Consider the following 15,024-nt stretch of genomic DNA (forward strand, 5'->3'; position numbering starts at 1 on the left):
ACATATGCCCCTGAAAAACGCTTTTCTGAAACCTAAACGCGGACCCTACGGTCAAGGTCAAAATTTGTGTGCGTATGGAAAGGCCTTGTCCATATACGCATACATACCAAATATAAATGTTACATCTGAAGTGACATAGAAGTTATGAGCATTTTTTGAAACCTTAATGCAAAAGTGTGACAGACAGACGGACAGTGTGATCACTATATGCCATCCCTCGGGGGCATTAAAATGTTAAGGTGATAATTGAACAATTTATTTCCAAAGTAAAAACGCAAACACACACATTAGATCCTGGCCAAATACAACTGCCACAGGTATTAATATTTATATATATATATCTTATACCAAACAAATGGACAATTGCTAACTTAATTGCCCAGGTAATTAATAAGTAAACCAGAATTTTATACAATATTTTATTTTCACCCCATAAATATTTAAGCACAAAATCAATTCAAGAATATCCAAAATAGGACCCTAAACATGAAGACAAATGAGAGCAGAACAACAAGTATATAACATAAAAATGTTTCACAGTTTGTAAAAGCATACAAATGTAAGTTGATTAGAAATGTTTTTTGTTCCACATGACTCATTGAATCTGTTGACCCCAAACTAGATATTTTAATGATGTAATTTTCTTCATCAACAAATACAACAATATGTCAACAAATTCATGTTACCAAATCTATTCACATCATTATAATAACCTCAACAATCTTATAGAACAACTCCTCAAGAATGCTTTTGAGTTCACAGTCATAGGATTTCAACTGATCATAGTGATCTTATTACAAAAAAAATGTGTAATGGTTTGAACATGTGCTGAACATCATTACTACAAAAAATCAAGAGTGAAATTTGGTCTTTCAACAATTCACAAAAAATTCTACAGTTCAATAGAATCGGCAAAGTCAAATTTCAAATTACAAATGTAAATGGTGATATGAAATTCGTTGTAACATTCATCTAAACCATCAAATACAAAATAGCAATAGTGTAATGGGATACCAAATAATGACATATACAATACACGAGAAATGACGAGACTAGATGAGCATTTAAGCAGTGGGACATTAATGAATAGGATGATTACCGGTATATATTAACATATTTTGCATAGGTTTAACCCACAAATAAAGAATACTGAAACAAGATTGTATTACAAATAAGGTTTTCAAAAAGCATTTTGCAACATAGTAGCCCAAAACGGACTTGGGCAATTAAGCTTTTGTTAATAAATTGAAAACCCATGTTTTAGAATGACACATGATGCAAACTCAAAGCTCATGGGAAGATTTCATAAAGAAATTTAGCTGAAAGAAGTTCATAAAGCAAGACTTGGTAAACATGACCAATGCGCTTTGGAGTGTGGCTCATGTTTGTATGCATTACAAATAATATTCAATGCTAATCTAGTGTATAATACTGGAAAAGTATCCCATAAGTTGCTGTCTTTCCATGAAGAAATAAATACTGATGTTTATCGCCTTTTCTAACAAACAAAAAATATCAATGATGTTTTGAAATTGAAAAATATCACTATTTGATACTGTAAATATTTGCTTTAAATCACACAGTTTTTTGGTGCAGTATACCTCTAATTATCTAACAGGGAGCTCTTTCTTTTCTGCTACTATAAACATGCAAAGGAATATGTTCCCTTATTTTGACAAAATTGTTCATGGAAAATGGAAAATATCCAGGTTGATTAACAATAACTACCCTGTTAAAATATTGAATGTCATTTTACAATCTGGATTTCAAAATATCAGCAGTAAGAGCATGCTTGCTAATACACATGATAATGACGAATAAATGTATACATAGAAATTATTGTGAGTTAGCACAATTTCAAATTCATGAATGTATATTTACAAATGGCAAACAACAAGGAATAAAACAGAAATACTGAAAAGAAATCCTGACAGTAAATGCATCAAAATAATATTTTTCAAAAATGCTCCTTCAACTTGAAAGATAAGCTAACACATGGTTTAAAACCTGCTCATATACATTAAATGGTATGTCATATACTGGTAATACAAAATAGTAAATCATAGACATTCAGGATGTACATTTTCATGTCATGGTCCATTGTGTTTTTTAACTTGGATTTTCCCCAATTGTTAACAATATTTTGGTCACAACATGGCAGTCAGTAAACCATCTCACACTTTCCCGTGGTTTGCTGATTTACCAGTACTAAGGGCACATTCTTGCACCAGTAACTGGCAACTCGGCTTCTTGAATCAAATGTCAGGAGCAATGACCATAGAAATGATTACATGTACAAACTCCATACCAATTGTGTGGCCTTGCAAGGGATCAAACCCGTGATCCTCAAATGCACAGTCCAGAGCTCTACGTACCGTGATGGTCCTGATCTCATTACCAATATCCATTGTACTAATTGTACACCAACCATTAAATGAGACATGTTCTGAGAAAACTGGGCTTAATGCATGTGAATAAAGTGTTGTCCCAGATCATCAGGGACGACACTTTCCACTTGTATGACATTTTTCCTTTAAATTTAGTCTGTTCTTAGCAAAAATCCAATTTAGGCGGAAAGTGTTGTCCACGATTTGCCTCTGCGGACTGCACAGGCTAATCTAGGACGACACTTTACGCACATGCATTATGCCCAGTTTTCTCAGAACACGGCCCAAATGATTTTCAAACTCAAGATCAAAGTCTGCAAGCAAGGTCCAGTATTGTTTATGCTTGTGATTCTATTCTACATTTAACTTATGAAAACAATGCTTATGAAGCAAAATGTAAACTGGTACACATATATCTGATTCAAATGACAAATAATGGATAACATGCCAACAGTGTAAAAGTAACATAACTTATGAGGCAAAGAAACAGTTTTTAATTGTTCCAAAATGCCCCACTCCTATAAACTACACATTATTTATATAATACCAAAACACACTACTTTTTATTTTGCTTAAAATTACTGCTTAGTGACATCCATATCATAATGTTTTTCACATAGTGAATATATTGCTGTAGTAACATAAATAACAGTCCCCTTTAATTCTTTCATTAGAGTTCATCTAAAAAATCATCCCGCAATAACAACAATAAATACACACATGTATATCTATATATCTGATGGCCAATCATGTTTTAAGCCAAATTATAACATCTAATATATGTTAAAATGAAACAAACACACAAATGTAAATTATCATTATTTATCTGAAAAGTTAAGTCCTCCATAGGAAAACAGTTGAAATGAAGAAAATATATATATTTATGTTCTAACAGTTGTATATAAACAAATATTTTTGTAAATATTCCTCACTTCTGAATTAAGACCTTTTCAATCTTTGATAAGCTTTTTTTATCCCAGTACAACCTCTTCGTAAAGAAAATTGAGTGTAAACAAATGTTATCAAAATTAAAAGAAAAAATACATTTGTTCATAATGTTATCACAATTATATAAATATTGATGCATCACATAAATACTAACAGAAATAGGAATATTATGTAAATGTTTAGATAAAAACAAAACAATGGGTGAACAATTCTTATTATAAACGTGCTATACAAGGCATACCACGAATAAAGGTTTACATAACACCCAAATTATGATCTACCCAACCAGAGAGATGGCAAAACATACACCACTGTAGGATAATGAAATGATAGTTTGTATAAAATGCTTAATCACGAAAAGAGCAGCAATACTATATACACTCAGAAATCATTTAATAATATAACCCCAAAATAATGTCATCCAGTTCAAGAATTACAAGTTAGACCATTTACATCTGAACTAGGAGCTCCTCCAACAGAGCTCTTCTTTTGTTCTGTTTCTTTTGTTCTTACATCAAACTTTACCACACAAACTACATGTAGATGTTAATCAAAAAAATATAATAAGGGGTAAACAAACCAAAAAAACACATTCAAATCACTTCAAGACAATAATATCTCCTCATTTTATTTATTTAATTGCTTAAATCATGTTTTACTATGAACAGAAAGCGAGACTACGTTTTGGCTTTCAGGATACCAGACACCTTACTTTTGTCATCAAATAAGTGCCTTATAACAAAAACCTGTACAAGGCCTACAACTATCATAACCACCACCTGTATGGCAGACATTTGGTTTACTTTTTCAAAATTGTTCTCCATAATGTTTCTATCTCTGGCTTCATACATTTTCAAAATGGTTTGCAGATTTCTTGATTTGTCAAGATTTTGTCCCAATTTCTCCAACAAGGTCTGCAAAATAAAGAAACAAAACATTCACAAGATAAAGGGCAATGTGCAGCAACATTCAATGGCCGGTAGTGTTTTTCCCAGGCCATTTGAGCCTGGCGCGGCGCCATGCCCTTTTTGTAGCGCCACGCTGCCCCTTTTCAAAAACATTTAGCGCCACGCTGCCCTTTCCAAAGGCTGCCTCCCTGCCCTTTTATGAGCACCTGATGTTTTCCGCCCTTATTGATAACATCTTAATTGCCCCTTGACCAAACTTCTAAGCCGGATAGTATCAGATTATGGCCCAAGGCAGCGAAGATTCGCGCAGTTGTGAATTAGTCATGTGTGAATAACCCTGCATCAATATCAATTGATAATGTAAGAGGCTATGTTATACCAAGTGCACTTATCGGTCTGTGATGTGTACTCCAACACGATAAAATTGTGGACTGTTACTTCGGAGACTTTTGATGAAAAACTCGATGTTAGCCTCGTGGAAATTGTGCTTTTCATGCATAATTCAGTTATATCAAAACATATATTTTTACGCATATTTACATTTAAAAACACAAAAAAATAAATCTTTATTGTTATCGTCTTTAAGATAATTTATTATTGAAATAATAACTGAGACGTATACTAATTAAACAAAATGCGAATTACGTATTAGGACGTATTGTACAATTTTACTTTGATATGCGCACCTGTCGCTTAACATCATGATTTTAACAAGATGGCGGACATACAGAATTAAATTGTGACTCTGCAAAAATGGCAAATAACATCATAAATGTCTCCGGCCTAGCTACGCCCGTTTAGGTGTCTCGGGTGTAATGACAAATAACTCGTGGTTCTGGTCTTAAATATGTTTTGGTCAGATCCTGTAGGTTTATGATTAAACCCTACAAAAATGGTTATAAATGTGCTTATACCAGAAAATTTACTGCACCTAAAACAATAAAAACACTGTACCAGGGATGGTATTTACTGGGAACAAATAGTGACTTTCCGAGAAAACGCACATGACCTCTGTACAATAAGAAATGGAATAACACAGGTTTGCAACCATAGCCAAAATATCAGTTTCTAACTCTACTTTTAATTAAAACATACATCACCACCTTATTTCAAGAATGCATTACTAGTAATTGCTTATATGTATGTATTGCAGATATCAAGTTCTGGAACTTGATTTCAGTGTATATGTTACGAACTTACCTTAAGATCCTCAATAGTCATATCCATCAGTTGCGCAATCTCTTCTTGGGCCCCATCCCACTTGTTGTTGTCTTCATTATCCTCATCATCATCAGAAACAAGTTCAAAGAAAACCAGCTTTGTGGCAAAGTGGCTAAATGTGTTATCCATGCATACCTTCATATCTCCTGGAGTCCTGATTTCAACCCTTAAACAATTGATAAAGACTTAAGATTTAATACCACATTTTGAGGGTGTTGATTTTTTCATATGCCTGAAAATATATTTCATAGCTTTGAGGCAGTACGATGGTTTGGAGAATATATGCCATTAAAATATTATTTAATATACATGTTAACAATCTCAAAATGTATTATTAATTTTCAACAAAATTATCAACTACTTTCACATTTGGGAAAATATTCCAGTTGCCAACTTCAGCAATTTTGCAATACAATAATGTAAATTTATAAGGAACTTTTTAAAAGTCTATTTCCTCATTATTATTTCAATATGCATTGCCACAGATAATGCTGACATGTACATCACATTATCCCGATGGAAAGTATTGGCATATTATATCCAAAAACACATTTTGTAGCACATATATCATAGATCTTTACTTTTGTATAAAAACTAAGTACAGCAAACACTCACAAGTAAAACGAGGAATGTATTAGTTCGAAATTTCCTCTTTAAAAAGAAGTAACTGCATCAATTAACATAATAGGCAATTAGATATGTCAGTTTTGACTCTGAAAAAAAAATGTAAACAGTCACCACATAGTGTACATTTCCACTGATTATTTTAGCAATTTGAATGTAGTAAAATTATATTGTCATCAGAAGCAAGCCCTATCCCCAAGCTCAAACAGGTCAACCATTTCTATAAATTAAATACGACAAAGGGAAACGCCACTCAAAAATGCTTTGCCAATATGACAGTGTTACTCCACCTTAAGATCACTTAATGTCTTAATCTTAAGGTTAATAATGTTAACCAATCGATTTCCTATGACGCAACTCTGACAAAAAACATGTGTAAAAAGAACAGTGTCAAGCAAAATGCTGATTGCAAGTCCTGTTTAATGTTATATTGTATTAGATGATTATCTATTAGTAATTTACCCATATGATGATAATGATATCTACTGGTTATTTATGTTCAGTACATTACAAATGGCTCTTCTTAAAGGGGCCTTTTCACAGATTTTGGCATTTTTTTAACTTATTCATTAAATGCTTTATATTGATAAATGTAAACATTGGATCGTAAAAGCTCCAGTAAAAAATCAAGAAAAAAAAAAAAAAAAAGGAGAAGAACATTGCCCGGAGCAGGTTTCGAACCAGTGACCCCTGGAGTCCTGCCAGAGTCCTGAAGTAAAACGCTTTAGCCTACTGAGCTATTCCGCCGTGTACACATTCTTGACGTATTTTATACCTCATATAAGCAATCTTCGTAGTTTCACAAAATTCAACGACAAAAACAGAACTCTCCAAATTATTCAATCGTTTCGCGTTGCAACGCTTTATAATTTTTAGGTTTTAAAATCGTCAAAAGATGCATATAATGGCTATATTAGAGCATGGTTAATGTTCAGTATTACTGTTTCCTCACAAATATCATAACTAAAACGAAAACTTACGAATCTGAAACAATTTTTTTCAATTTTGTCAATTTACCAAAGCGTGAAAAGATCCCTTTAAGATAGAAAACTGCTCAATTTATTTAGTTAATAATATTATTGGAAACTTTGTTAATGAAATTTATTGCAGAATTTTAGATTCAATCACTAATAGGAATTATGGCAATAAGAAAAGCTAACCTATTTAAAAGCTATTAATCACTCAAAAATATGGAGGAAAGCATACTTGTGGAAATTATCTGTTTTCCTATGTTCAGAGATCAGCACCTTGCCATCAGGGGCTTGAACAAAGAAGTTGATGTCTAAATCTCCTCCGTCTATAACCTACAAAAACAAAACAAAGGTGCATTTGCATTTAAACTTACAACAATACACTATAATATATAGCAGGAAAGGCCAAACACTGTCTGATTGTGAAATCACATTCATGGTGGTCTATCGTAGGAACAAAATGAAATGACGTGCATAAATCTCTATATTGCCATCTATCCATGTTTTAAGTTTCATGAAAAAATATGACAAACTTTTAAAGTTATCGCAGGATCCACCATTTTCAGCAATATTTCTAGTCTATTTGTTGCCATAGCAACCAGAATTCTTGATGTAGGAACAAAATGAAATGTTGTGCATAATCTCCATATTGCCATCTGTCAATGTTTTAAGTTTCATTAAAAAATATTAAGAACTTTTAAAGTTATCACAGGATCCAGAAAAGTGTTACAGACTGACAGAAACATAGAGCGCAAACAACCGCGCACACCATTAGTCCCTCCGGTTTCACCGGTAGGGGACTAATAAGGCACCTTACACAGGTAGTTAAAATAAGGGTATGCTGAGAGTTACAATGCGCTGTTCATTTTCCAAAAGTGCAAAATTTGACCACCAATGCAAGGGCTAAGGGACACTGAAACTGCAAACACTTATCAACAATTATTTACCTTGTTTTTCTTTCTTTAATCTCTATCCACAATCATTCAGAACAGTCGCAATGTTGCTGACTTAAAGTGTCACTTTTTATCAGTTAGGTTGCAGTACACCAATCTTTTGCACATCGTGATTTGTGATGTAGTCTTAGTCATTAATAATTGTAGAATATTTAAACTGCAACAAATTTCAACATAAAAATGTCAACAAGAATAGTGTGTCTAAACATTGCCGTGTTCTTTTAGGGTGAATTCAAAGGATAGTCTCACTAGATCCGTATGTTGCCATTTAAGTAAATTAAATGTGTTTTTGAAGTTTATTAATCGCTTTCCTTAATTTTCACAAACATGGTCTGTTAAGGGATGGACACTGATCAGCTGCGGATAAGTGTGGTTGTGTTTATTTAGTGTTTTATATGGGCTTCCAGAGTAGTCACAACAAAATTATCAAAGACTTTGAGAGTCCGTTTATATGGACAACTCACACAGACTCTAGAATATGTAGACAAAAGTCAAGGCGAGAATGTTTTAGTGAGTTAAAATGAACATTTAAATCATACATGTAACTTTAAGTTTTAATTCCGATACCGCTAGGACTTAGGTATCTAAAATTCTTATCGTACATTGATCTGTAGTTCAAGCAGACATACTAGAGCGGGAGAGAAGGAAGACAAGACCTACCAACAAGAAGGCAGTACCAACAATCAAATTCGTCAAGGAAGGACAAACTGCCAAGAAGGCAAGAACCGCAGCAACATCTATCCTTGATGAATCAGAGCGTTGGGAGATGAAGGTCGACCTAGGAAAACAGCTGGTATTCCCAGACATAGTCCATACCACACAGAGACCAGACATAGTTATATGGTCTCCCAAGGACAAGAAACTGGTGATGATAGAACTCACTGTACCCTGGGAGACTAGGTGTGATGAGGCCTACGAGCGGAAAATGGGAAAGTACACTGAGCTACAAGAACAGTGTAAAAGTCGCGGTTGGAGTGCCTGGCTGTTCCCCGTTGAAATAGGGTGCAGAGGATTTCCAGCCCAATCAGTATGGAGAATGCTCAGCAACATTGGGATCAAGGGAGGTGACAGGAAGAGGGCTGTAGGCAGACTTGGACAAGCTGCAGAAAAAGCATCCAACTGGCTGTGGATGATGCGAGAGGAGAAGAGCTGGACGCTAAACCACTGACCCGTAGTGTTTGGCCAACACTACGGATCCACTGCCCGGAGAGTGTCCTGGGATTAAAGGATAGAAACACTTGATGATAGGCAGTTCCCAGCTGATGAGTCAGTGGTTTGTGCAGTAGTATCTGTATTCTACACATCACACATGTAGTTCAAGCAATGTGGGTGGGGCAAGTACCTGATATTCTATTTCAACGCTGCCTGGATTTTTGACAGCCTGATAAAAGCATTCCATTTTACCCGCACCAATTTCAACTGTAAGGTCTTGTTCAAATCCGTTGGATGAACAAGTAATTGCAAACAAATACAGTAAATACTTCATATCCATTGTAAACGATCAACTGAGACACACAAAATGAAAGCGGAAGTACGTCTGCAAATTTCGGTATGGTAAAAGTAATTAAGATTCGCAAAAAGTCTATCGAATAGGCTACACCTCACTTGGTCAAACGTAATACACCAACTATCTCCGGAACCTCCGTACGACGAATGCAATAAATCGTATGCCGATCTGAAGATTTTTTTTTAATGTTGATATGAATTTAACCCTCACCAGCATTTTCTTCGTTGTATCACTATACATACAGTATTGCCCTGCAAAACTGACAGTGAATTTCCATGTGTTTTTATTCTGCATATCTGTGTATATATATTTGTATATTCAAGTATATATTTTAAAAGTCTTGTGTATCTATTTGAATACTCTGGTCAATTACTTTTAATAAGGATTTTGTTTTTAGCGATCATTTTTATATGTCAATAAATATTATGTGATAATCTGCATTTCTTTTTATCTAGGTGTTTGTTTATCTTGTTGTTAAGACTTTGTTTTTGTCGGAAAATAGCTTTGATAGCTAATGTTAACTGTTTGTAAAACCCGACTTTAATAAAGTTTCTTGAATCATGTATCTTGTATCTTGTATGAAACACATTCACGTTAATAAAGTGAATGTGTTTCTAACAACGTAGATAAAAGACGCAGAAATATACGTCTCTGCGGTTATTGATCACTTTAAAACTGGACAACATTCAAACCTAACCTCATTCAAAAAGGTACATTTACGTTCATATTTTGTCGAAAATAGTGCTTAATTGGTTATATTTGTAGCATTTATCAATTAACTGTAGACACATGATTAAATAATTCAAGCCATAAACATAAAACTAACACGTATTCAAGCTTACTTATACTTTTTTTTTATATATTTTGTCTTTCTCAGTAAACGTATTATCATTATATATCAGTATATCATTGTAATTTAATTTTAATAAACAATTCTCTCATTAATGATGAACAATTGCTACCAAGTGTAACAACACACAAATCAATCAAAAGTAACTCTCGTTTGATTAAAAAATGCTCTCGGCCTACGTCCGCCTGAGTCATAAGTCATTTTAGCATGGATGGGGGTAATTTAGTTCTACAATCGCCACTGGGGTATTGCAATTAAAGATTTGAATACTTATGCGTTTGTTAAAAACACATTTTTTATTGGAGTGTATTAACAGGGTTTAATAGGTATGTTTACGTTAATTTAGCTGACTTTGCTTGGGATTTTTATTTATTGGTAGCATTAAGATGACTTATAACAACATACATGATATTGTAAGGTTTAAATATGCACGTAGATTATTGGTATTTGGGATCTCTGATTGACTGTAATAATGACCCTATTGTTTGGTATTGGAGATGTCTGATTGACTGTAATTTTGGCCCTATTGTTTGGTATTGGAGATCTCTGATTGACTGTAATTATGATCCTATTGCTTGGTATAGAGGATCTCTGATTGGCTGTAATTATGACTCTATTGCTTGGTATAGAGGATCTCTTATTCACTGTTAGTATGACCTTATTGTTTGGTATAGAGGATCTCTGATTGACTTTTAGTATGATCCTATTGTTTGGTATAGAGGATCTCTGATTGGCTGTAATTATGACTCTATTGTTTGGTATAGAGGATCTCTGATTGACTTTTAGTATGATCCTATTGTTTGGTATAGAGGATCTCTGATTCACTGTTAGTATGACCCTATTGTTTGGTATAGAGGATCTCTGATTCACTGTAAGTATGACCCTATTGTTTGGTATAGAGGATCTCTGATTCACTGTTAGTATGACCATTTTGTTTGGTATAGAGGATCTCTGATTCACTGTTAGTATGACCCTATTGTTTGGTATAGAGGATCCCTGATTCACTGTTAGTATGACCCTATTGTTTGGTATAGAGGATCTCTAATTCACTGTTAGTTTGACCCTATTGTTTGGTATGGACGATCTTTGGTATAGCTGTTCGTATGCGTCGTCTGTGGTCCGTTTGGCGTTAACAAATCCCAAGATGAACGCAATAGAGACTTCAGTTTTACGCAATACTGGCAAAACTTGTGAGTATTGCCATACAATCTTTGGCCTTTTACGATTGGACCAAGTACACACGAGATATAGCCCTTTCAAGTGAACTTTGACAAACGCCTGTATGCAGTATACATTTTGATCGCCCGATCTTGATCAGACATTCGCATTCTTAATAATACAACCGCTAAACCCCGAACTAGATTTAAGTGCAACACTTAAGTAAAGGGAAAACCTAGAGAAAACGACAAAGACCACTTCGATTGCAACACGTTTTTCTTGTCGTAAATAAACTTAAGCAAAACAGACAGGATTTTAGCATGATATTACAATATTGGAGCTTTGTACGAACATGCACAAAAAAAAAAACAAGGCGTGGATTTTTATTTTTGTATACTGGTTATTAAAAAAAAGTATTGATTAATATCTTTATTGACGTTCACGGGCAGATCAGCTCGACCTCAACTTCCGGAGGACAACTTTTTAGGGCAAGCCTCTCCGCCTCTGACAGCTGCAGCAGGCTCACGGGTCGTAGTACCACCCTCCGCCAGCTAACGTTGCACCACAAGCAGTTGCCATGCAAACAAATGCGCTATGTGAACACGGGATTTAATGCATGTGCGTTATGTTTCGTCACAGGTACTTAGGGACGACACTTTACGCACATATATTTAAACTCGTTGTCATATTCTAAAACAATATTATATAAACAAACCATAGCTGACTATGATGTAATATGTGATTATGTTAAAGTTAATGTTTTCGTTCAGAAGTTTGTCTCTCGTGTACAACTTTTATCATGGAGAACTTCAATCATTTGGCCGAAAGTCATTAATTTTAACTGAATTAATCGGACCATGTGTGAGGTTTGGAGTTAAATAAAACTGGTTTAAACAGTTAATGAAGTGCATAGATCGTACCAAGGTAATAGACCAAGTTTAATTATTTTTTAAAAGTTTCATTCGTTGTTTGTTTGTCTACTGGATATAAGTCACTTACCATAAATAAAGGAACTCGCGTTATTTCAACAGCAGTGTGCTTCGGATGAAGTTGTATTTAAAAAATCGTAATCTTTTTACTTTATGATGTTAAAGGGGCCTTTTCACAGATTTTGGCATATTTTGAAGTTTGTCATTAAATGCTTTGTATTGATAAATGTAAACATTGGATCTTAAAAGCTCCAGTAAAAAATCAAGAATAAAATTAAAAAAGGGAAAAAAAGTAGCCGGTACCAGGACTCAAACCAGTGACCCCCGGAGTCCTGGAATTAGTCTGGAGTAAAAGCGCATTGTCCCTCTCGGCTATTCCATCAGATATACGCCAGAGGGGCACGCGTATACGGGAGCTAACCGCGTTTAAGTGAGAAAGTTGTTGCAAAACTTCAAAGATGGCGTCGTTTAAGTGTTTTTCGTGAAGTAGTAGCGGATATTTTCACCCGGTAAGCCAGTTTATATTTATATTTCTTTTAAATGAATAAGCCCTTTCGGCTCTACGGTGTTTGTGCTCCCCTCGGTTTTTTGTTTCAAAATCGTAGACGTCGGAATAAAAAAGTTATTGAAGCCAAACCGTCGACAAATTTGTGTTTAATTTCTTGACCTTCGAGATGTTGGATGTTCGAATATCATTTTCTCTCATTATAAACAGTATTTGTGCATGTGTACAGTAACGAATATTTTATTATCTCGACGCGTTGTTATGTCTATTAATTCATTTAATGCCGAATTATAACGTGTTAACCCCCATTTTTGGAACTAAACTTCCTTTTAAGCACATTTTGGGACCTGACTTCCAAATGATTAACAGCTCTTTCCTATGTTACAAGGTTTTATGCGAAATAACTTTCGTGAATGAATTCCGCATTGGTGCGAATGTATTGGAAAACATTTTCACTTGAAGAAATCAAGAGTTTTCTTTTTTCTATTGTTTTATAATAATTTGTATTATTACATGTTTTATCGCGTACTTAACGCTAACATTTAGTGTGTGTAATATAAGACATTCGACGGTATTATAAACACAGTGTAATTCTTACCTGTTTATTTTAACACATATGGACATACATGTACTTATGTTTGAATATGCATCCAACGGAATACTATGCTTACTATTTCCAGATATCTAGACGCCAGTTATATATGTGGAGGATGCCAAGATTAAAAAAGACGGCGTAACGAAGTGTGTACCGCTCTAGAATGCGATCGGTACATGAAAACCCACCAATCAAACAAAAAAGATTACGTCGAAGTACCTTGCCAAACAATCACATATACGTGCGATAAAAGTGTAATGAAAAACAGAAGAGGGTAAAGCCGGTTTGATACTAGTATAAGGTTGATGTAACCAAATACTGCCATTGTTGCGATTCGGAATACATGATGCGATTTGGAATACCTGACATCTGCTTAGAAGATGCATATCGGTGGATGTTTTTTTAATGATACTTAAATATGAATTGTTTATTTAATACAATGACATTTGACGCGTGTTACCATAACGATACTGATACATGTATGTGACTTTGATGTGACACATTTTGGACGACCTTCTTTTAAACCAGTTCTGAGTTGGTCACTATATTATAATCGCAAACAGTGAATTTGTAGTGGATAAAAAGATTTGTGCAAATGCAATACACGATATGATTTCAGTAGAAGTGATCAATATAATTTTTATACATGTATGTTTTTTCTCTTTTATACCTATGTGAATACATATTATTTATGACTGTTGTATTGAGGGAATAAAGTATTGGTTCACTTAGAAAGATTATTTCGTTTGTTCCTAACATTGCCTTCTAATCGTAACAAATGTTTATATGTCAAATGCATAACGAATTAAATCCGACCCAAATCTTTTTATGTCCCCCACAATAGTAGTGGGGGACATATTGTTTTTGCCCTGTCTGTTGGTTGGTTGGTTGGTCTGTCTGTCTGTCTGCCAGTCTGTCTGTTTGCGCCAACTTTAACATTTGCAATAACTTTTGCAATATTGAAGATAGCAACTTGATATTTGGCATGCATATGTATCTCATGGAGCTGCACATTTTGAGTGGTGAAAGCTCAAGGTCAAGGTCATTCTTCAAGGTCAAAGGTCAAATATATGGGTCAAAATCGCTAATTTAATGTACACTTTTGCAGTATTTCAATATTCAAGATAGCAACTTGATATTTGGCATGCATGTGTATCTCATAGAGCTGCACATTTTGAGTGGTAAAAGGTCAAGGTCAAGGTCATTCTTCAAGGTCAGAGGTCCTATTATGTGGCCAAAATCGCTCATTTTATGAGTACTTTTGCAATATTGAAGATAGCAACTTGATATTTGGCATGCATGTGTATCTCATGGAGCTGCACATTTTGAGTGGTGAAAGGTCAAGGTCATTCTTCTCGGTCAGAGGTCAAATATATGTGGCCCAATTCGCTTATTTTATGAATACTTTTGCAATATTGAAGATAGCAACTTGATATTTGGCATGCATGTGTATCTCATGGAGCTGCAC

At 34.4% G+C, this 15,024-nt stretch overlaps 1 protein-coding gene across 1 annotated transcript; it reads right to left on the reverse strand.

The window, feature by feature from the left end:
• Window positions 1–405: 405 nt before the first annotated feature.
• On the reverse strand, window positions 406–9,559 carry LOC127882145 (transmembrane emp24 domain-containing protein 1-like). Its single transcript, XM_052430616.1, has 4 exons — window positions 9,355–9,559; window positions 7,295–7,392; window positions 5,444–5,630; window positions 406–4,249 (listed from the first exon to the last, which is right to left on the reverse strand). The coding sequence occupies exons 1-4, from the start codon at window positions 9,502–9,504 to the stop codon at window positions 4,013–4,015; spliced, it is 672 nt and encodes a 223-aa protein (XP_052286576.1). The 5' UTR covers window positions 9,505–9,559; the 3' UTR covers window positions 406–4,012.
• Window positions 9,560–15,024: the final 5,465 nt, after the last annotated feature.

Source organism: Dreissena polymorpha, chromosome 1 (genome assembly GCF_020536995.1).
Source record: "Dreissena polymorpha isolate Duluth1 chromosome 1, UMN_Dpol_1.0, whole genome shotgun sequence".
In the NCBI taxonomy this organism is placed as follows: Eukaryota; Metazoa; Mollusca; class Bivalvia; order Myida; family Dreissenidae; genus Dreissena; species Dreissena polymorpha.

What these genes read in the sequence shown, in the direction of transcription:
- LOC127882145 (XM_052430616.1), bottom strand. Translation starts at nt 9,504, where the DNA reads ATGGATATGAAGTATTTACTGTATTTGTTTGCAATTACTTGTTCATCC. An exon ending in GCGTTGAAATAGAATATCAG is followed by an intron (nt 7,393 to 9,354) that starts GTACTTGCCCCA and finishes TTGTTTTTGTAG; the next exon opens with GTTATAGACGGAGGAGATTT. An exon ending in AAAACAGATAATTTCCACAA is followed by an intron (nt 5,631 to 7,294) that starts GTATGCTTTCCT and finishes CAATTGTTTAAG; the next exon opens with GGTTGAAATCAGGACTCCAG.